The sequence below is a fragment of the Aythya marila genome, assembly GCF_965140915.1.
Source record: "Aythya marila genome assembly, chromosome: 21".
Taxonomy (NCBI): Eukaryota; Metazoa; Chordata; class Aves; order Anseriformes; family Anatidae; genus Aythya; species Aythya marila.
In genome coordinates this window covers 8,018,231-8,041,802 of record NC_139062.1, presented here as the reverse complement: position 1 = coordinate 8,041,802, position 23,572 = coordinate 8,018,231, and the positions used below count along the sequence as shown (strand labels likewise).

Sequence of the window (23,572 nt, the reverse complement as noted above, 5' to 3'; positions counted from 1 at the left end):
TGTCTCTGCGTGACGTCTCAGGCTTGTGTCCCCTCCATGGTGGTGCCACACAGCACAGTATCACTGTTCCCGGCTATTTAAAGCAGTGTGAAAATTAATTTTTCATAGGTTTGAGGGCCGGGCATCTCCAGGAGCAGGGCCTACACACTGATGAGCAAGGGCTGGAAAAGGAAACCCTAGAAATGGTAATGAGAGGAGCCCTGGGCAGATGACCTTATCCTCAACCCAGTGTTCCACTGTGTGTCTTGCTGGAATTTGCACAAGGAGCATTTTTGGGAGATTTGGAAGATTTTTTACAGGAGCTATTTCCTCTGACCCTCAGGAACAGCCTTTTCCTCTGTATACACTTCAGGGGAAAGAGACATTTCAATAAATAGTAGAAAACTGAAGTTATCAACATCAGCATTTCTTTGCCTGGAAGTGTTCGGGCTTGTAGTGCTTGGCACCTTGTTAAAGGGAAAAATTCCCCCAGGAACCAGCGCCATTCCTCCCTGTCTTAGGTGCTCGCAGCAGAGCCGCAGGAACGTGCTGTCCTGACGCAGATCCCAGCCCCAGAAGCTCCCAGAGCAGCCAACTGGACCAGGGGCAGCTGTGGGGTCCAGCGACAGCCCTCAGGGGATGGATCGTGTCAGGTGCCCACCCGCAGAGCTGCAGATGGAGGCAGAGGTGGCACCTCCACAGCAGAAAGTGCAGCTCCGGGGGTCCCAGGTGGGGCTTGGGGCAGTTAAATCCCAAGGATGGCCCTGGTAAGGCTCCTCCATGGGCCCATGCAGCAGCTTGGCGATGTCTGAGGGCAGCTCAGCAGTACCAGGAGGTGGCAACAACACATCCAGGAGCATGGCACAGACCTTTTGTAACCAAAAGCATTGGTTTCCTTTGAGGGAAAGTTTTGTGCATGCTGGAGGAGCCCTGCTAATCTGCACCTGTGCTGAGGCAATCCCATAAAGTAGCTCATTGGCAGGAGCTCTTGCTTGGCACCTAGCAGGGCCCAAAACAGAGCTCCTGGGCTGCAGGCAGCCTGGGCCTGACTGTAGGTAGGCAGCACACGATGCCTGTGAGCAACGAGGCTCTGCTGGCTTGCATCAGCCAAAACCACAGCCCCACAGCCCAGCTGGGGTCTTCTGCAGTTCCCAAAAGGTGCCTGGCTGTCCCTGTGCTGCTCACTTTTTGCCAAGTGGTAAATGTGGAATTTAGCCCGTCGCACGCCCTGCCTCGCCCCGTGAGGCCTTGGCTGCACAGACTGCTCCAGTCCGGAACAAATTGCTCTGGGAGCAGGACAGGCACAGCCACTGCCTATCCCAGTGAACCTGAATCTACAAAAGGTGCTGTAAGCAACGTTCCCAGAACAAGGCCTGCATCCATCAGCTGTGCCCATCTCCAAACCAGTGGAGACAGCAAATTTCCCCATCCTGCCTTCCCGCTGGCTCCAGCAGTGTGGCCTCCCCCTTTCCAGCCCCACCACAAGGTGCTGCAGGAAAGAAAAACGGAGTTGGGGCACAGCCAGCCCAAATCTGGGCACTGGTGAACACAGACAGAAACCCTTATCTTGGGCCACAGCTGGGATGGTAATAGCTCTGTTCTGGGGACTGCTATGGGTGTTGCACTGCTCCCCATCAACTGCTACCCCTGGAGTGGGGGGTAGCACAGAAAAATGCTCTGTGACAACAAACACATGTCCAAAGTGGACCAAGAGCCAAAGGGAAAGGCCTAGGTAAGGGTTTGATCCACTGCCCATAAGTCACCAGCATGCCCCAGCCAAAAAAAAAAAAAAAAAAGCACAGCACACTGGAGGTTGGGTCGCTGCATACATTCTCATTTATTGTTAGCACACCACACGCCTTTCTCTTGGCACTTATTTTTATGCATCTGTTGGGGGAAAAAAAAGAAAGAAGTGCACAGTTTCTGGTATGCTGCACAGCTGTGTGATGAGTTCTGTCACATGGTTATTTTTTTTTTTTTTACTTCCTTTTATTTACTTTCAGGTGTGGTTATTATAGTCACTTCCAAAACAGACAAATAAAAAAAAAAACACTATTAAATAACTGCCTGTGCCAGTAGCTCCTACAACAGTTGCACTCAGGGGAGAAGGGCTGCTTTTTGTGTTTTTCTTTTTTTTGTTTTGTTTGTGTTTTTTTTTTTTTTTTAAGTTTTGTTTTAAAAGAAGGGTATTTCTTATTTTTAATATACTAAAGACTAAAATTCAGTGCAATAGATACAACTACAGTGCAGGTAATTAACTATACAAAAGTCATCCTAACCATGTACAAGCTTTCCTTACAGTTGCTATAGAAACTATACCTTTTATCTGTACCTTTTGTATACATTATACAATGTGAATATACTCAAAAGAATATTTACAGTACTTTTTGCTTGTCAATCAGAAACACTATAACTTAATGTCTGCTATTAACACCATTGAACAAAAATATATATAATATAAATATCTTCCAGTCTATACACAGAGCAGGAAATGTTTGTATCCATGTGATGAATTTTGGTGAGTCCGGGACTTGACGTGGTAGTGCTGGGCAGGTTTGCTGGATGTAGTGTGGGACCGCCGGCCGCTCCTGCAAACACAGGGCTTCAACTTGGCAGGGATGCCGCCGTGCTAGGGAAGGCCAGGGCTACTGGTTTGCTCTGCCGCATTCTCCCCTCTCCCATCTGCTGACGCTTCGTGTCACAGTTGACCAATCAGGCAAATATTGCCAAGATTAAATTAAGAGACCCCTCTCCCCTCCCATCTCAGCCCACCTGAGCACACAGCCAGCAAGAGAACAGCTGAAATCCAGACAAGGAAGTATGCACAGCCAGAAACAGAGCCCTCTGCTTGGAAAGTTGAGGAGCTGCTGCTGGAGACTGCAAAGGGAGATGGTGCTCTGCAACCTGCTACAGTACTAGTGACCTTTCCAACCTCCTCATTGGGAAACACTCAAGCCCGGCGCCCACAGAGGAGCAGGACTGCACCCGCAGACCTCTCCATCCTCAGTGCTGCCCCAAGGCATTCCCGGAGGGCAGGGAATCCCCATCCACGAACCCACAGGGGGTTGAAATCTTACTGTTTTAAAAAATTATTTTTTAAAAAATAAATTTGTTATTTTAGACTTAGTCAAATTACATGTTTTTTCTATGATTAGAATGTTAAAAAGTTTCCAGCTTTAAAAACCTTCTACTTTGTGATTTCTCATTAAATAACCTATCACTTCATTAAAAAGGGAGCCACCCTCCTGCATGGAGGCTGGAGGACGCTGCTTGGTTGGTTTTAAAATATTAGTCATTGCTTCTGCATCTATCAGCTTTGAAATCCTGGACATGAAACCAGCTAAAATTGTTCCTAGCAAAAATATGTCAGTCTGTCACTGATGAACCAGGCGGCCAGTGGGGGAGTCTGGAGAAGGAGCGTATGCAGAAGAACCAGACCCCCCGCTCCCTCCTTCCTGGTTTCTGTACAAGCATTAAAAACACTCAGGAGAGAAGTTGGGAGGCTTGGAGGAGACGGGATGTGCCACGGGCTGTTTAGACCTGGGAATCGGCACCCAAGCTGTGAAACTCATCCGGGGTCTTGTCGCTCTGGCTTGCGCCTCCCTGACGGAAGCCAGAGGCTATCTCATCGAAGGTCCGGCCTTTTGTCTCTGGCACCTTGAAGTAGGTGAAGATGAAGAAGAGGACTAGCAGCACTGTGAAGATGATGAAGACATAGGAGCCGCAGAGTTGCTGAAAAGGGGAGACACCAAAATGGTGAGTGTACAAACAGAGCCAAAGACCAGAGGCTCTGCAGGAGCTGCCAGAGCACAGCTGCTCACCAGTTCCAAGTGCAAAGCACTGCACCACAGCCTGTGCCCAACCCCCCCCAAGCCAAGGGGCTTCTCAGCTAGTGACTGTCCTGTCCCTACCTGCTGCTTCAAAAATAAATCCAGCATGCTATAGGATATGTCTAGCTCCCCAAGTCCTGTCCCCAAGCCTCTTCCCAAGGTGCATTTCCCAAGCCAAGCTCAAAGCAAACCCAAGTCCTGTTCTCAATACAGGTTTTAGGACTCAAAATCTCTTCTAATCACATAATCCAGCTGGCACAATGTAAGGCTGCCTGCACACACCCCCAGACCCACTCCCCCCGGAGAGCAGGAGATGATTACCTCGATGTACTGGAATCCCATGCCCACAATGAAGTTCGAGGTCCAGTTAGACAGCCCAGCAACAGCAAAGGCAGCAGGGCGAGGGCCTTGGCTGAACAGTTCTGCCACGATAAACCAGGGGATGGGGCCTGGACCAATCTCAAAGAAGGCCACAAACCCAAAGATGGCAACGATGCTGATATAGGACATCCAGGGCATTTGGTCCTAGTCCAAGAGGGAGAGAGAGAGAGAAAAGGTTAGTGAGTGCCCTGCAGTGGGGATGGACAAAGCACAAACAAGACTGCAGGCAAGCCTGATGCTGGCAGAAGCCGTGAGGTTTCTCTAGATTGGAGACAGGGTTTCCTGGGACCCCAAGAGCAATCTGGGCAGAGGGGACCACTCTGCAGTCACCCCTGGGAGGAGGATGTCCTGCTCTCCCACCATACCTCCCAACAAGCCACCAAGTGAGGAGCAGCATGCAGTGCCTCCTCCCAGCCCACCCACCTGGGCCCTTCAGCCCACCCTTCAGCCCCCATCACTCACCAGCAGTGTCAGAGCAATGGTCATGAGCACTGCACACCCTGCCATCCCCGCCAGGCCGATGAGGTGAAGGGTCCTGCGTCCGGCTCGCTCCACCACGAAGAGCTGTCAGATGGGGGAGATGTGTTTGTCAGCACAATCCCTGCCCAGGGAAAAGCACTCCTATTCCCCCTGCACCCACCTTCCCTGGGGAGCATGTTACATGCTTGCCCCTGAGCCCACCAGTCCAGCCCTGCATTAACACAGTGGTTGCTGGTGGGACAGCCACAGCAGGCTAAAACTCACCGAAACTACTGTAAAAGCTGTGTTCACCACCCCAGAGCCAATGGTGGCATAGACAGGCTGCTCCACACCTGACTTCTCAAAGATGCTGGTGGAGTAGTAGAAAACCTACAAACAGAAGGGAAGCACCATGAGGAAAGGAGTCAGGTCTCAGCTTGGGGCTGGTACTGATCCACAGGCAATGGAGACATGGAGCCAACACAGCCCAAGCTTTTGGGCCCAGGTGGAACAAGTTACATGTGGTACTTGACCTGCCAGCCCTGCCCTAAACTCACCGCATTGATCCCCGAGAGCTGCTGGGACAGCTGCAGCACAATTGCAATGAGGATGGGCTGGCGATACATGGGGGAACGGAAGAGCTCCATTATGGTGACCTTCTTCTCTCTCATCATTTGCCGGCTCTCCTCCTTCATCTCCTGGAGGTCGCTGCTGACATCTGTTGTGCCCCGGAGCTTCTTGAGGACTGAGGGGAGGCAGGGTCAGGAGTGGCTGAGAGCCCCACGCATAATGGGATTAATCTGGGGACATGGGTCACTCACCACTCTTGGCTTTGTTTTCTTCATTGCGGTTGATCAGCAAAAAGCGAGGGCTCTCGGGGGCAAAGGGCAGGATGGCACACTGCAGCAGCGCAGGGACAAAGATGAACCCCAGGAGCAGTGGCCAGAGTGAGTCGTTTCCCATGATCAAGTCCAAACCAAACACCTGAGGACAAGAGAGGTTGAGTCATGTGAGTGCTACCGAGCCTCCCCTTCTCCTTTAACCCAGCTTGATGCAAGCCGGATCCAGTGCTCCCCTTCTTGGGGCACTTGAGGATGCCCAAGCCTCACAGTGCACTTATCAGAGGGGCAGAGCCCCATGCTGCATCCAGGTGGCTCACAGACATTGTGTCCCAACGCTGCCTATCCCAACCCTAGATCTCACAGCACCCTCATGCCTGCAGAGCCCTAGCTCTGTCCCTGGCTCCTTCTGAGTGGAAGTGCAGAGCCACAGCACAAGCAATGCTCCTGGACCACCGTATTCCAAGGCCCAGAGCAGCTTCAGCAACATGGAATAAACCCTGGCTGACTGTGCAGAAACAGCATTGTGGCCCAGCATGGATAGACAGACCACTTGGACAGCACTTACTTGTGCAATGAGAATGCCCAAGACGATGCCAAGCTGGTGGAAGGTCCCCAGTGCACCCCGCAGTGCAGTCGGTGACACCTCACCCACATACATGGGCACGAAGCCAGTGGTGAGGCCGGAGTACAGGCCAATGATGAAGCGGCCGAGAATGAGCATCTCAAAGGAGAAAGCCATCTTGGAGAAGCCCATGAGGACAGCGGCCAGGAAGGCGAGCACATTAGACATCAGCATGGAGTTGCGCCTGAGGAGGCAAGGAAGGAGGGCAGTGAGGACCACAGGTGTCAGGCTAAAGGGGGTATCAGTAGGCACTGTTTAACTGCATGAAACCAAATGCCAACTCTTTGCCTGAGGGAGGTGTCCAAAGCCATTTCCCATGCAGAAAAGCATCCAAGGCTGAAGCATAAGCACCACACAGGGCTCAGTCTGCTTCCACATTCTGTGAGGCAGTGCAAGCACATCACTGCACACAGCTGAGAAACAGAGGTGCTAGCAGGGATGAGACCAATGCCCCCCTGAGACAGCAAGACAGTTATACAGATGCTGCCCTAAGGACCAAAATGCAACACAGCTTTGACACAAGCTGATCTGAATCAGCGGGCTCTGAAAAGGCCAACAGGGAAGTGATTATAGGACAGTATTAGGAGACAGACTATACAAATTTGGTTCACACGCAGGGCTCAGCTCCACAGCAGGACAAGCCTTGGAGAAGGCAGGGAAAGGAAGATGTGCCAGCTCCCAGCACGAGCAGTAACAAGCTACTGAGGATGGAAGAATGGTCTCATGGGCAAGGCATGAACCAGAGCCAGTCCTGCCTCCACCAGTTCCCACTGCCAGAGGAAGTGGTAGAGCTCTCAGAGGAGAAAACTGCCATGACTAAAGCAAGGCTGCAGCTAAAGCAGTGGTCCATGCAGCACAGAGGGTGGGTGTGGGTTTGAGACGACAGGGGATGAGGCAGCAGGGCCCCATGGGGGAGGGAGGGGTCAGCACAGGTCCCACACACTCAGTGCTCACCGGCCAAAGCGGTTGACAAAGAGTCCCACAGAAAAGGATCCAATCATGCCTCCAACAGAGAAGATGGCAACAGAGAGGGACCACAGTGTGGTGAGGGTGCCAGGGCTGATGGGTTCATCATATCGGTATAACCAGGTGCGGTTGTAAAAGTCTTCAATCACCTGCAAGGGGGAAGAAATGAAACCACAGGGTAAGACTTTCTCTCATTCATGAGAAGAGGTTTGCCTACATCTGCACAGGGCTAGGCACTTCAATGATAGCATCCTGTTCTAGCCACACAGGCACCTATAATGCTCCCCGTTTCAGGAAGACCAGCCTGTGGCTCTGCTCATGGCCCTGTTGATGTCCCCACCGTGATGCTGGGTGCCACAACACAGTCCTCAGCAGACCTCGTCCCCAGCACCACTGCCACAAGCCATGCTGGCACAGGAAGGCTGCAGCACACCCCAACACAGGTTTGCCTGGATCCAGGCTCATCACAGGACCAGCCCTTCTCCCTCGTGCTGCAGGGCAGGGTTCACCCGGCCTGGGGTGTGAAGGTAGGCCCAGGCCTGCTTTGGAAGTGGTACAAACACCAGGCTCACCTGCAGCCTCCAGCCCCAGCAGAACATGGTGACGGCAGCCACACACTGCTGCTCACACAGTCTGTACCAAACATGGCACCCCAGGCCAAGGGCTGACATTCCCTTCCCAGTTTTGGTGGGGAATGAGGCTCCTCGCCTCATCACAGCCCTAATTCCTCTCTGCAGACCACCGTGATCCCACCATGACTTCGGTGCGGCCACCGCAGTCCAAGCAACTCAAGGCCAGGATGGGCTGGCAGCAGAGCACCTCCACCACTGAGACCCAGGCTGGCACAAGAGCAGAGCCAAGCACCCTTCAAAGCAGAGGGGCTCCCCCTGCTATTAACTACACACCCATCTGCTAAGGCTGGGCATGTCCTCCTCCACTCCTGCTGCTTAAGATTTCATCTGCATCACAGGTGCCACAAATTCCTCTGCCTCAGCCCAGCCACCCACAGCCTGCAGGCAGCTCCCCATCACCCCTGCCTTGGCCCGCAAGCCTCAGTCACAAGGCTTGGCCCATCTCTTCCCCGTCACAAGACAATGTGTCACTGAGCAAGCCCTGGTTTGCAGGCACGCTCCCATTAAACCCAGTACTCGTTGCTTTCCACTAGATGGGAGCCACCCAGCTGCAGGCTGGCAGCAAGCTGATATAGCAGGGCTCAGATCTGGGAGGAAACCCGAAGGGATGCACAGGGAAAATGCAGCCAGACAGGTTCTGAGCTTGCCCTGCCAATGCTCAGCACTGCCAAAAAGCCTCTGAAGCGGCCGCTCTGCTGCAGGAAGGTCGGGCTCCTCCTTGGCCACCTCCACAGGGCCCAGGGAGCAGTGGCAAGGGGCTGAGCAGGCTGCAGGAGGCAGCTCTGGTCTCCATCCCAAGAGGAGAAGCTACACATGGGGAGGAGGAAGATGGACAGACACTGGAGGAAGATGGAGATAAAAGCAATATTGTCTGTGCAGCTGGAGGTGGATGAGTTCAGTTTTCATCCCCCTGCACAGCTCCTTGTGCTTGTTTCTAGTGTATTTCTGCAATACTTGTGCCAGAGCACAGCTTGAGTCCTACTAAACAAAGACCCCAGTTTAAAAAACAACCCCCTTTTCCCTACTGATGTGTAGCTAGGGCTTTAATTTAGTAGTAGCTGCTGACAGCCAAGACAGGTGCACATTTTTAATTACTTTCTTAGCAGAATAACATTTTTTTTTTAATATACATTCTTAAAGAAACACAACCAGTCAACTGGCAAAGAGCTTCACTCAAGTTACCTAAGGGCCATGGACAGCCCCTTCACAGAATAAGGCTCACCCATGCCCAAAAGAAATACACATGGGTCTCAGCAATGCACTTACACCGTCCCTTCTAAGAGAGGAGCAACCCTGTCTGCAAGGAGGAAAGACTTCATGTAAGCAAGAGAAGCTGCTCTTAGACAAAATCATAGATCCTGAAGCTTCAAATGGCTGCACACACACTCAGCTCCCAAATGGGAAGCAAGCCTTCATTCCTGCAAGCCGTGTTACGAGCCTCAGAAAACATCTGCACAATCAGTCTTAATTTAGTTTTTCCATCACTTTAACTATGAATGAGAACCCGTGGCAGAGAAAGCACAAGAAATACAATCTGTACCATGTACCTCACTGTAGATTTCAATAATAGTGGTGGGATTTTTCTTCTTTTTAAATTGTTCCTTTCACGAACCCCCCAAATTAAAGGATTTCACAAGGCTTAAGTAATTTCATTTATCTGCCTCCAGGTCACCCAGTCCTGCTTAGCATAGATGTTTTGATGCTTATGTGTCCTGTCCTCACTCCCTCCCTCTTTTCCTAAAGTCACCAAAACAAGCAATTCTAATTATTTCGAGCATACAGAATTGCCTGTCAGAAAAGCCCACCACCTTAAACACCCCATGCCAAGCTGGCTTGCACAACAGCAGGACTCAGAGATGTACATAAAGCAAGAAGCAGGCTTCAATTTTCAAGTTTTTGATTTTTCTTCCCAGATCAAGAGCCTGATACCTAAAGTCCCAATTATGGAAACACTTGAAAATTGTGTTAGGGAGACAGATGCTGGGTTAAAGGGAAACAGTGTTTAAAGTATCAGGCTGGGCAGAGAAGGTAATAACCCCGTCTTCTCTACCAGGAATTTACTGGCTGCAGTTATTTAACAATTTATATAATGAACACACCAGCATGATGTAGGCTAAAAATAGGGGCAGCAATGGGACATGGGATGCAGCTCCACACACAAAGCACTATCAGGTTGCAGCGGATCCCCACTAGGACACACAAGTGAAACTGTTAGCAGCAGCAGCCCTGATTCATTGTTTTATTGCCTCCTGGGAACGAGGAACAGCAGGACTGCAAGAGGCCGTTTGGAAACCATCACCTCCTTCTCCCGTGGGATCTGAGTGCAGGTGCCATCGCTCCCTCGAGGAGGGTGTGCACCCTGACCCCACTGGAAAGACCCCAAAATTCCCCTGGGTGAGTCGGAGCAGCTCCATCGCCCACCCTGCCAGCATGGGCAGCTGCGAGGCCCCTGGGCACAGCCACCCTCCAAAACGTGGCAGTGAGGGAGGAAGAACTTCTCTGCCTCCCCTGAGGGTATAGCACACAGACCAAACTGTGGTGCACAAGATCCCTCCCTGCCTTCCCCAGAGGCCTCCATCTTTCTCCCCTCAAGGAAAATCATCCAAGTGCCAGCTGGTATCCCAGGGCCCAGCTTCCTCTGGGCTACGGGTTTGCTGCTCATCTCAGCACCGTGAAGGCTCCCCCAGCTCAAAAACAAACAAACAAACAAAACAAACAAACAAAAAAAAACCTCCTGTAAGCCCTTCTCCTTGTGCAAAAATGATTGATGAAGAATCCCACTGTGATCTGATTGCCATACAGGGATGAAAAACCCTTGTGAGCTTAAAGCGTGAAGGGTGGAAAGAAAGAAGAGCTATGCTTCCCAAAGGCTCTCTGTCCCTCCTGCCTTCCCCTCCCTCACCCCCATTTAATTTGGGCTGAGTGTTTCCACCAGCCCTCACACAGTTTCAGGCCATCTCCTCCCCACATCATGTCTACAGACGCCCCACAAGGAACAAGCAGCTGTTTCAGCAGGGAGAACTATATTAAGAGGACCACAAAACCGGCGTTCAGCCCTCAGTGCAAGAAAGGAGGCTTTCTTAGATTTTTTTTTTTTGTGTGTGTGTATGTGTGTAAGGCAGCTGGCTGCAGGGTGCTGGTGTGCGCAAGCATTGCTGGATGCACACTGCCAAAGCCAAGGGGCTGATGCACCCCAATCCCATGCCCTGCTTCCCACAGGGAAAGTTCAGAGCTCAGATTCGGTAGGGTCACAAAGCCTGCAGCTGCAAGGGTTTAATTCCCACACCCAGAACATTCTGCTGCCCACAACAGATTTCCTCCTGCCTCACTGTGCACTGCTGTCTTGTTCCCCTGGTACAGAGCGGGGCTTTCCTGTAGTAAGTGGGCACCTCAAACCACTTTCCCCATCACTTCTGCACCCCAAGCACAATGCAGCTTGCGAGGAGACTTGCCCCCAAAACACAGCCCATCTCGGGGCTGAGCCTAGGGTCTTAACACTAAGAAAGCACAAGGGGAAACTGAGGCATCAGTGACCTTTGTTTGCTGTGGGTCCATATGAACCAGAGCTACTAGGGTTTTAGGGCACAGCTGGACAGCTTTCACCAGGCTCTCTAAGACATAGAAGCACCTGGAAACACACTTTGGAGAAAGATCTATTCTTTGCCAAAAACCCATCCATGTGCCTCTCCTCACATCACACCTGGTGCCTGCCCCCAAGAAAAGACCATTAGGGCAGTTCAGATGTGGTCCCTGCCCACCTCAAGGAGACTCACATCTCCCTTTGCCATGGGTCAGCTGGACAGGCTGGAGAAAAGTCCCTGCAGCCATAAGGAAAAAGAGGTGTAAGGAAATGACTCATGCCCTCGTCCCAGGCACTGGAGTCAGGCAGGTATGGCACTGATGCAATGCAGTAATTACACAGCATCTGCTCCCCAAGGTCCCAGAGCACAGTGCACCATATCAGGAGTGCTTCTCCACACAGAGCTCAGGGGATGGGTAAATGAGAGCAGAAACCATGAAGCCACTTCCCAGCACACTTCTGTGCCTTCCCGTCTCACTGCATTGCATGCACTGCTCCTACTGCCTGTCTCTGGGATGGGCAGGAGGCAAACACCTCTCCCCAACCCCTGCTTTGCTCCAGAGCCTCACCACTGACCAATGTAAAGGCCAGCAGCACATGTGGGTCCTTCTGGTGCCTGGGGACGACATCTGGCAGGGGAAGGCCAGGGTTTTCCAGCAGAGCCAGAACAGCACAATGCCCTCAGCAGATGCTGCAGAGCTCTGGCTCTTGAGTGCTTTCAGTGCTCCTGACTCTACATCCAAACACTATGGGAGCAAGAAGGCTGGGCAGGAACAGGCTCGAGCTGTTGGGCTTTGTTCACACAGTCAAAGCATTGACACTAAGTCAGCTGGAGTGGTGGCACCCTTCGAGGCCCTCCTACAACTCCCCCTTCCTGGAAAGGGGGACCAGACATTCCCCAGGAGCAGAGCAGTCCCTGTGGCTGCCAGCATTGGGGGAGGACATTCAGAGCCATCCAGGCTGATGGCAGAGCCAGTGCAGAGGCAAAGATGGCACCATCCCATGAACCTGGCCTCCACAGGCACCACAGGAGCTTGCCAGGAGGTGCAGGCCCCCAGCATCCTGCAGCATGAAGACTGCTGCAGCCTCAATTAAGCACCCTGCTCCCCTCAAGAGGATTCAGCCCTCCATGCTGACATGTTTTGGGAAGTACTTGCATGGGGTCTTCCCTTTCACAAGTTCTTCAGTGCTTGAGGTGACACACTGGTGTTTGTGCTCCCAGGCAATGTCAGGAGATTTCACAGCCCGTTGGCAAATCCCACCAGTAATAAGATTAACAGTAGTGGCACATTCTGCCTAAGTGTTTTTAATTATTTGGGATTGTGTACCATAGAGTTAAAATATCAAAGCCTCTCTGCAGCCCAGGACCAGCCAGTTCCTTCAAGCCAAGCAGCAGCTGGAGCCCAGTTTCTTTCAACACCTTACCCTGGCAGCTGAGCTTTGCCCAGGGCATGTAACAAGCACAAATCAGGATTTCTGAGCTAACATTTCCAGGGCTGTAAAACTTCAAAGGGCTGTGCAATTGTGAGGAACCCGAGTTTTTCAGAACTCCCAAGTACCCACCAGGTGCCTGATCATGGGAGGGTCCTCGTATCTGCTAGATGCAGTAAAGTAAAGCAAATTCCTACTGCTCTCCATTCCCCCTCACACACAGCTATGTCATTTCATCTCGTCTGTCCCTGCTCACCCACTTACCTGGGGATGTTTGGTCTCTTATGCCTGCAATGGATCCCCATTATAAATGCTCCTCTGGGTATTCCAACACCCTCACCCTTTACACCACCAACTAACCACAGTCTTCAGATTCCCTTTGAAACCCCAAGAAGGATCCTGCCCCCCACCCCTCAAGACAGCTGCCACATCCCACAGCAGGTCCCCATGTCTGCCCCCTGGAAGGCCCCCCTGTTGGCCACCCCAGCAGCTGGGAGAGGAACTGCTCCCAGCCCCCTGCAGCTCTGCCCCACACCAGGCTCCTGTCTCAGAAGTGGGAGGGAGGACAGCATGCTGCAGCCTAGAAGGACAGCAGTTACCCAGGCCGGGTGAGTTATTGCTCCCCACACCCAGAGCAGGATCGGCCCTGCCTTCCATCTCCCCAGCTGTCACTGCCTGGCACCTGCTGAGTCAAGGATGAGCGAGTTTGCCAGGTACCCCGCACTGTGGCAAAAGGGCGCAGGCAAGAGGCAATGCCAGATACCCTCCCTGCCACAGCCGAAACCGGCCCTCAGAGCCAACACCGCCTCCGTCCTGCAGGGAAGAAGATGGGTGTGAAGGCTCGGCAGGCACGGGGGGGGCTGGTGCACCCTGCTTCCTTTGCGGTGGAGGCCAGGTATTTCTGGCAACCCCAAACCATCGGTATTTTGCAGCCTCCTGCACATTGCCTCCACTGGGGCAATCATTATCTGCCCCTCCCTGCTAGGGCAGCCCACTGGGGTGGTTATCTAGATCTGTGAGGCCATGTGGGTGAGCACTCCCAGGCCTGCTCACATCCCAAACTCCTCCACCGCTCACCCTGCAAAGCCACACCAGAGAAAGTGCTGGAGTTCTCATGGCATGCCTTGCGCATCAGGGCTCCAGCTCTCAGCCTCTCGTGGGAGAACAACCAGCTTCTTCAGTTGCCCATCAGAGAGGTCACAGCCCGGGAGATGACTAAGGTCCCAATTAGCTTCGAAATCTTTGCTAAGGCTGAGGTTAAAAGTTACACAGATCCCACCCCAAGAGCCTCTTGAAGCACACACATGCATTCCCAGAATTCACCAGCAAAATGCTAAGCAAGAGGAAACTAATTCTCCTGGGAGCACAAGAGCTAAATAGCTCCTTAACAAATCCCATTAGAGGCAGTAAGCTGCCTAGCAGGATGTACTATTTTAGCCAGGCTCATGGTGGAGGGGCGAGGTGGGCAGTAAGTGCTTGCAAGAGCCTCTTTGAGCAACCCCCCCCCCCCCATTTTGCCACAGACAGACTGCTCAGTGCACTCTGCCATGCCTGGATCAGCACGTGTGCTGTCCTGCTGCTGCTCCGCTCTCACCTTTTGTGGGGCATTGATGACACCAGTGTTGTAGCCAAACTGCAAGGAACCCAGCACTGCTCCTCCCACAGCCAGCATCAGGCGAGCTGTCATCTGCATGAAGGAGAAAAAGGAGAGAGGTTAGGTGTGGGTCCCAGGCTCTGCCCCACTCAGGCACCCCCAGCCCACTCAAGCCCCAGCAGAGGCAAGCCCCTACCTCTGCTCAAGCCCTCCTACCCCCAAGACCAAGCTCCTCCTCATCCACCCTCAGCACCCTGCCCCATCTGCCCCCGCCTCCGGGACCCCCGGTCACCTTGGGGAGCTGCTAAGTATGAGGCAGCACAAAAGCCCCAGGAACCGCTGGTACTACATACTTTATAAGTCAAGCGACTCAGATGTCTGTCCCTGCCACCCTGCTCACACCACCTCCGTCACAGAGATCCTCTATGGCCAGATTACACACCCGTGTCTTCTTCCCAGGGGAAGCATCGAAGGCTTATGCTGTGCCCTCAGCAACCCCCCTTGGCCTCCGTGGAGCAAGCCCCCCCAGCATGATGGCTCCACACACTGCTGGAGCGGGCAGACACACTGGGGGCCCAAAACCCACTCAAGCAGCCACAGGCTGCAGACCCCGGCCCATGCTGAGCCCAGCAGGCTCAGGAGGCCACGTGCCACAGACCTGCCACAGGGAGCCCCCCAGCCAAGATGTGGGACTGGCTGTGCTGAGGCGGCCAAGCAACCCCCAAAATGCCTCCCTCCAGAGGGAAGGGGTCTTCCTTCCGATCAAAGCACAGCCCCAGGCCCCCTCCATAAATCCTAACCATAAACTCAGAAAACTGAAACTGCAGCACCCTGGGGGGGCCCTGTGCTCACCCAAACTGAGCCAGCACTTGGGCACCCACCAGGGCGGACTGGCTGTGTCAGGCAAGTGTGAATGGACAGAACCCAGGACAAAAGAGACATCATGCTTTCATGGTTTCCTGACATCCACATGGGCTAAGTAACACAAAACTTTTGGGATCCCAGGATTATTTTTTTATTATTATTATTTTTTGCCTCCTGACTCAGGCCAGAGGCTTTATACCACAGCAGTCCCAGACATTGGGGTCATTACATGTGCCACATCCCCCACGCCAAGCGCTCAGCCAGGGTGTCACAGCAACAGCATGCCAGAGATAGCCACATAGCCGAGCACACCGGTGATATCCCCAGCTGCCTGCCGCACCCAGCCCTGTTTGGTTTGACCACGCAGTGCATGGCACCCAGCTCCTGGGGCCACTTTTGGGGACGTTGCAGGAACCCATGCTTCGGATCTGCTCAAAGCACCTGGGTGCTCACGGCTCCTGCTGGGCTATGTTGTGAGGCTCTGCTGCCCATGCACCTCGTCAGACTGTGACCTTGGACTTTGGACAGAAAACAGCAAGGGAAGAGAGGTGCTCCTGGGGCAGCCGAGCCCCAGCACCAAAGGCTTGGGGGTCAGCATGGTGAAGCACAGCCACACTGGGCAGCACCATCCCCGTCACCAGCGTGGAGATGGCCTGGACAGCATGGTTCAGCCACTGCTAACAAAGGTTTGTGTCAGAGCCTAATTCACAGTTACTAAGCAAAATCCCAGCATTTATCCAACGCCTCAGTGCCTTTGGCTATTTGGCAAGCACTTGCCCACCTCCCTTTTCTCCTGCTTAAGCTACAGCAACAATTGGAGGCTTGTTTCTGAACAAGGTCAGGGCAGGCCAGCACTTGGACACCTCCATCAATGGCCCAATTATCCCTGGCAAGAGATTTCCCCATTGCTCAGCCCAGCCACAGTGCCCCAAGAGCAGGGATTCGATGTTCCCAGGTTCAGTTAATCAGCTTAGGGACATTCACGTGAACTTAAAGCCCCTTCTCTGGGGCTCAGCACTCGCGCACAGCTGCGATGCTTGCTGCAGCAGACAGGAGGCCTCGCTGGAGCAAGGAGCACTCTTTGCCAAATCCCAGGCACTGTTCCCTTGCTGTGGAGAGCCAAAGTCTCAGCCACAGGCACCTGATTTGGCACAAGAGCCCTGCTGCACACACCATCTCGTTTTGGGATGGGCCAGTCTGTGACGCAGCAAGTCTGCCAGGAAGGGCCCGAAACTGCATACAACAGTCTCACTTCTCCTTCCTCAGCTGCCACCAGCCTCCAACCCCAGCAACAACACTCACGCCAGCTCCCTGACCTGACCACCTACTTATTTTCCCAGCTGCACTTCTCCCATTCACATCCCAGCCCTGACAGCTGCCCATGCAGCTCTCCTCCTGCTCCTTTTCTCTGCCTGATTGCCTGAAAGGGCCTTTCTTCCCTCAGTGCAGCCCCCTCGCTTCCTGTCCCGTTTTCCTGCAGAGGGAAAACCACGTTGCAATTGTCAGATGTCAGGTCCTGGTGTCTGGCTGTGGCTGTCTTTGAAGCGAGACCCACATGCATTTTACTCGATGCATGAACAGCAGCAGCAGTGCTGGGGCCCAGAGGTGAGGCGTGCGATGGGAGCCCAGCACAGCCCCCTGGAAGGTGAACCTCGGCCCAAGTGGAGGGCAACAGCAAGAGAAACAGATGGTGAGTCCCCAAAAATACAAATGATGTAGTGCAGTGGCAGCAGCCACCCAGCACACTCAGTGTGCAAGGCTTCACCAGTACCAGACAGCTCACAAGAGTACTGCCAGCCCAGATCCAGATTAACGCCCACCCAAAGACCTGCCCTGGTTTTCTGGTGCTAGATCCAGGCCCTTGGAGACTTGAATCCAGCCCAACCAGACAAATCTAGCCCTCTAAAAGGGACGGTAGCCTCTGGCTCCCAGAGCCTTCAAAGGTCATTTCGTGGGGCTTCCCAGGCTCCCTGCACCCCTGCAATTAAGCGCTGGCAGCTCAGGCAGCACAGCTAGGCCCTGGCATGGTTTTTGGACAGAACCCGACACTCCCGGGTGCTCCTGGCCAGAGCATGCTGCCCTTCCTGCAAAGCAGAAATCCAGAGCATGGGACGTAAGATTCCCAAGATGAAAAACTTATGTGAGCAGCACCTCACATAGAAGTGTATCGCTCCCTGGGGAGCTAGAGCTCCCCACAGCCACTGAGACCCCTACTGCAGGTTTTGCCACTTGTCCAGTGGTTCCCAGCACTTGTTTGTAGCTGGAAGACCAAAAGTAGGAGTATAGCTGGGGAGCATGGTGAAACCACAGACCTGGAGGCAGTGGCAGCCTGCCCAGCTACCTCCAGCCCCACTTTGCTCCTCTGGCACCGCAGAGCAACATTTCCAGAGGTCTGGTGTCAATTAGACCCACCTAAGCACAACATGGTGATGGTGACAGCTGACTAGACAACACACCAAGGGATATGTGCTGAAATACAAAGCATTCAGCAGCAGTAACTACTGCTTGCTGGTCTTGGCTCTCCTGCCAATCCGCCTTTCTCCACTTTAACAGGGAATTAGCTGCTCTTCCCAGTGAGCATCCAACAGGACCCTGATCTGCCTCAGGAAACAAAGCCAGCCCCGTTAATTAAGTTCATTAATTAGTATTGGCCTGAACACAACAATTCCACTTCACAAGAAATTGGGGAGGTTTTGGCACTTGCTTTTGTCCAGCACGTCTAACAAACCTTGGAAAAAAAATGCCAACTTCAGAGCGAGGACCAGCCCAGGGCCACAGTTCCCAAAACTAGCCGCAGGAGTTTGGACTTCAGTTTCCTGCACCTCACTGACCCCACAAGCTGGTGGCGAGGCCCCACACACCTGGCAGGTTTCCATTTTTATGGTGACACTGCTCTCCCCTGCGCTGCTGCCCAAAAGCCTTTTCACAATTAAAGCATCTCAACCCTCCCAACAAATCCCAGCACTGCAGCTTTGTGGCCCAGACCTGCAATGCAGGGTGAGAGCAGGCTGAGAAATGCTGCCAAAGTTAGTGAAAAACAAGTGGCAGGCACAGAAATACACCCCATGCTCCAAAACCCCAACCCCAAGCTCCCCCATCCAGCACGCACAGCTCAGTGTCACAGGGCTGTAATTTCTTCCAGCTCTCCGGCTATTCAGCACAAACCACACCAGCCTCAGATGGCTTTGCTCCACACAGCTACAACGCACACCACCATTAACGTATAAAAAAACAACCATGCTTGAACACTTAGAAATGCCTTGTGTTTTTTGTTTTCCCTATCTGAAGGGTGGCAATTTCAGCCTTGTTTAGCCACTCAAAGCCTTCTCACACAGGAGCATGCCGGCGAGCACCGGTTTGCACGTCTAGGAATGTCTGTCATCGATCCCCACATATTGCACATTTCAGGTGAGCAGGAAGGGGTGTGCTGTACATTGCAGGTGAGTCACACCATTGCAACACGCCTGTTTGCACAGCTAGCTTTTATGAAAGGGAGCAGCGACGGCTGAGGATGGGGATGAGGTGCTCTGGCCAGTCCTCAGCATGAACTTTGCTCCAGGAAGATTACAGGCAGTACTGGCTCTTCACAAGGGGCTTTTTCCAGCACAGGCTTGGGATTTTACTATCAAAAAAAAAAAAAAAAAAAGACAATCAGCACAACTGAGGACAGAGGCTTTGTATTGGTGTACAGGAGAAAGAAACAGGGCACTGAACCTCGCTTTGAGTGAGTGCGTTCAAGAAGTGGAAGTCTTCAGCTCTGAGCATACACTTTGGGCTGCACTGCAAAAAGTTCAAAAAACACTTAAGAGACCCTACCTTCTGTTTTATACACCCCACAGTGCCTATCAGTAAGAAAAACACTACTTTTGCAAGCTTAATCTTTGACAGAAATACCCATTTTTCTGTTAAGAAATACCACCAGCTTCAAGATGAAGGAATAAAGTTCCAGCACAGGCTTTTGGCATTTTTGGCCACCGTCCCTGCGCAAAGCTAGCCGGGACCGCTGTGACTCAGTGCTGCCTGCTCACTGCCGTGCGCCTGCATTTGAGCACGCTGCCGAGCCTGCTCTGCCATTCGGCCAGCCGCATTTCAGCCTTAACCTTGCCATTAAAGGAGAGGCTCAAGATGGAGAGCCAAAAAAAAAAAAAAAAAAAAAAGCTAGTTTCTAGCAGCCATCTTTCATGGGAAACTCTTGTAAACCCATGCAGCAAGTTCTGTTTTGTTAACTCCTCACTTGGAGCCTAACAGAAAGCAGCAGCTTTGTTTGGAGTTCAGAAAAAGCACTTCCCCCTCCTGCTCCTGTGCAGCTACTTCCAAATGAAGGCCCGCAAAGCCTGAAGACAGACAACAAATGTGTTGTACCAGCTACAGGGAGACCTATGCACTATAAGAGACTCATACCCTCTCCTAACTCCAGCGTACTGCAAGAGCTCGCCATGAAGGATGTTTGGCTCACTGTTTCCTGCTGAATATGGAATTGAAGACACTCAGAGGGTAGCATTGCCTGGGTGCTGCCACACTCACCAGCACCTGTGGCGCGATGGACGCTAGCTCAGTCCCGAGCAGACCCCATTGCCTTTGCTCGTCTCCCTTGCCTCACTTTTTACCCATTTTTCACCAGCATGGAAGGATTTAGGAACTCTGCCTGCCTAATGGAACAAGGAAATGAATAATCTAAAAAAAAAAAAAAAAAAAAAAAAAAAAAAAAAACAAAACAAAAAAAAAAAAACTCCCAGGAGGGAATTACAGGACAATCCACTTTTAGAATAGCCTGTAAAGACAAGGCATGCAGCCTGCTGCAAATGTGACCCCTCCGCAACATGCCTTGCCATAGCAGGCACCAGCAGCAGCAGGCTCTGCCTGCAGGCTGCCCGTTGGGGGGAGCAGGGTCTGTCGCTCCCTGTGAGGTTTTTTGAATGCCAGGCTGCCTCTCAGACAATGAAACTCCATGGGTGTGTGGGGGCACCCACCAGCTTGTCTGAATGTAGCCTGAACACACGCTTAGTGTTTTGGAAAAACAAAGTCTGAGGGAGCAAATCCTTACTCATGTGAGTAATCCTCCCCACCCCGCAGCCACCAGCAAGGTCACTCCGAGTAAGGGTTCGCAGCCTGCTCGCTCCACAGGATGTCTCCAGCAAAAGCTTTCTGTGTGACAAAACCACTGCCCAAGAGGCTTCCACCAGGCTGCTGGAGTGGGGGCAGCAGACGACAGAAAATAAACTTTGCATCACAAAACAGACAGCCCTGTGAGCACAGCGTCCCGCGCAGCCATGGCGTAAGCAAGCTAGGATGGCACGCAAAGGCAGGCTCCCAGCAAACTAAAATGAACGCCTCAACCCCTCTGAGATCTTGGCTACACAGTGGCCTGTCCCACAAGGCGCAGGATCCCCTTTCCCCCTCCCCCCCCCACCATCACAGACCAGTTTGGGGACTGGGAGAGAGGGAGAACATCACATGCCTGCTGGCCACCATGCCAAGGACACACCAGCAGTATCCCTCCTCGTGGAAACGATGTCCTGCTGGGGAAGGGACCGTGCCACCAGCCCTAGCCCCCACCGCATCACTGTGCAGTCTCCAGGGAGGCATCCAGAGCCCAGCGATAACACCGGGCTTGTGTTAGCTCTCAGTCCAGGAAAAAATTCTGCCACTGCCCAGGGCTCGGTAAACCTGCCAATAACACCACACAGCAGACACAGCACTGAGAGCACATGCCACAGCACCGGTGCCTGCAGATGGGGTGGCCGAGGGAGTTTCTTCACAGCCAAGGCAGGGCATGAGAGGCTGGCACAGCCGCCAGCCCCACTGCAATCACCGCGGGCTCATGTGGGGCTCTGGCATCAGGCGGGTGCTGGGATTATCACCACCAAAGGGCCTCGGTGTGGGAGAAAGCTCATAGCAAGGGGAAGGGAAAATCAGCCTAATGTTTTTACTGTTTTTTTTTTTTTTTTTTTAAAAAAAAAAAGAAGGTCAGCTGGGGACATCAACAAGATCGCTCTGAATTTTGCAACCGCAGGAATGCCTTTTGAACAAGCCCAGGAAATATTCTCTTATGCAAAGTCCTGAGCCACAGCCCTGGGGGTCATCATCCTCCCCCCCGCCGCTGCTCACGGCTCCTGGCCCCCCCAGGGGTGGGCTGCCAGGTGCCTGGCTGCCACAGGATGGGCCCTTTTGGAAACATGCACTTGGTATTTAAGCATCACCCATAACAGAGTAGCAGGCTAGCCCTGTGATTGATTACTCACTTAACCAAAATAGACCATTTCTAACGGGGATCGCTGTTACAGACAGAAAACCAGACCAGATTTGTCTCTGGCCCCTACAAGCCTCCATTTCTGTAGCTGAGGGCTGGATTTGCCTGGCGGTGCCTCAGATTTCTTTGTTAAGGAAGGCAGCAAGTTTTCTTGATGCCTCCCTCCGCTGGCTCTGACGTGCTCCTGGGCATCACGTCCCCCGGCTGTGTCCCCAGCACCTTGCACCACGTGCCAACCCTCCTCCTCCACCCAGCAAGCCCCAAAAAAAGCCTTCCACCAGCAGTCCAGCACAGCCTACTTGAAGGAAAAAACCCACTATTCCGAAAAGGCACCCCAAACCCAAGGACAGGAGGAAGGCTGGGCGCAGCTCCCCAGTCCCGCTCCGCCTGGGGCTGACCCGGAAAGCAGCTGGGAGCTGAGCGCAGCTCTCGCTGCCTGTGGCGGAGCAGGAATATCGCTTGGAGCCATCACTAACAAAGTCCAGAAGCCACCTGGGCTCCCACCAAGAGTTGAACTGGAAGATGGTTTTTTATTATGCAGGACAGCGCACTGCCGAGGAGCCAAGTGTGCTCCCTTCCCAGCAAGGCCACCGTGCTGGCGTAACGCCCCAGCAACAGGGGTCTCGGCAGTGGCCCGACAGGCAGCTCTGCCCGCCCAGACCCCCCCACACCAGGGTCTGATATGAGCGACCCTACAGCCCAATAGCCCATCCCGGGGCCTCACAGCCCCATGAAATTACATGCTCCAACCCAAACCCTGGGGGGCTGCCCTGCACCCGGTGCCTCCACTCACCCCCCGACCACGCTCCCGGGACCCCATTTCCAGCAAAACGCGGCAGAATCGGGGCTCGGCACGGCTGCGACGCCACCGGACCTGCTGGGAGCCCCCATTCGGAACGGGGCCAGCGCCCGGGGCGCCCCCAGCCCCCCGGGTGAGCCGGGGCAGCGCTCGGTCGCCCCTCGGTTTGCCCTTCCCGGTTGCGCCCCTCCTCAAACCCCTTTCCGAGGCGCTCTCCGGGCAGCTCGGGCTGGGATTAGCTGCTGCGGCTCGGGGCTCGCCTTTCGGTTTCTCGTTTCGTTTTAGTTTTGACCCAAAACGCGGAGCGGGGAAAGAGGCAGAAGGGAGCGCAGCGCCAGCCCGGCCCCGGGAGCAGCGATGCAATTAAATCTGACGCAATTAAGCTCGGCCAGCTTCAAACCCCCGCGGCCCAAGCCCGGGGCAGGATCCCGAGCGGCAGGACCCCGAGCACCGCCCGGGCTTTACCACCCCCCCACCCCCCACCGGGGCCAAGCCGCCCGCCGGGGGCCGCGCACCGGCCCCGCCAACTTGCACCGGGGCAGACGCCGCCGCTCCGGGGGCACGGGAGGGAGCGGGGGCGGAGGGGGAAGCAGCAGCCCCGGCGGTGCGGGCGGAGCGGTGCCCGGTGCCGGTGCCGCTCGGCGGGGCTCACCTTGCTGCCGGTCTCCATGGCGGGGCCGGGCGGCGCGGAGCGAGGCGCGGGGCGGCGGAGCGGTGGCGCGCGACCGGCGCGGGGGCATTGGAGCGGCTTAAGAGCGCGGGGGGGGCGGGGCGCGGGGGGCGGCGCCCATTGGACGGCACCGAGAGGGGGGGGGAGGGGGGGAGGGGCCTAGCGGGGGCCCGGCGGGGGTGTGCGGGGGGCGGGGGGAGCGGGGGGGGAGCGCGGGGAGAGGGGGGGGAGGGAGCGAGGCCCTGCGGCTTGGGGAGGGGGGGCTGGGGGCTGGGGGGGGTGCGGGGGGGGGGGGGGACACGGAGGGCTGTGCGGGGGGGTTGTGCGTGGTGGGAGCATAGGGGGGTGCACGGGGGGGTGCATAGGGGGAGCGTGGGGAGGGGGCATGGGAAGTTGCATAGGGGGGTGCAGGGGGGAGCATCCACAGGGGGGCACACGCACGTGCGGGGGTGCCCGTGGAAATATGTGCCTAAAGCCGCGTGCACGCGCACGGAGATGTGTTGGTGGGTCCGTGTGCACACGCAGCCCTGCACGCACGCGTGCACACATCCGTGCGTGTGAGTGCACACGAGTGTGCCCGCAGCTGCATGGACTCGCCTCTCCACGCGGCTGCGTGCACCTGTGTGCGCAGAGATGCGCGTGGCGGCGTCTCTTTGGCCGTGCACGTGCGTGC

General features: G+C 54.3%; 1 protein-coding gene across 1 annotated transcript; it reads right to left on the bottom strand.

The window, feature by feature from the left end:
• Nucleotides 1–1,798: 1,798 nt before the first annotated feature.
• Nucleotides 1,799–23,020, bottom strand: SLC2A1 (solute carrier family 2 member 1; the record flags this gene model as incomplete). Its single annotated transcript, XM_082776781.1, is given in 11 exon segments — nt 1,799–3,711; nt 4,131–4,334; nt 4,653–4,754; nt 4,935–5,039; nt 5,207–5,394; nt 5,471–5,633; nt 6,057–6,297; nt 7,068–7,228; nt 14,317–14,409; nt 22,882–22,996; nt 22,998–23,020. Coding segments are annotated over 11 exon segments (1,593 nt in total). The 3' UTR covers nt 1,799–3,513.
• Between the last annotated feature and the right edge of the window lie 552 nt (nt 23,021–23,572).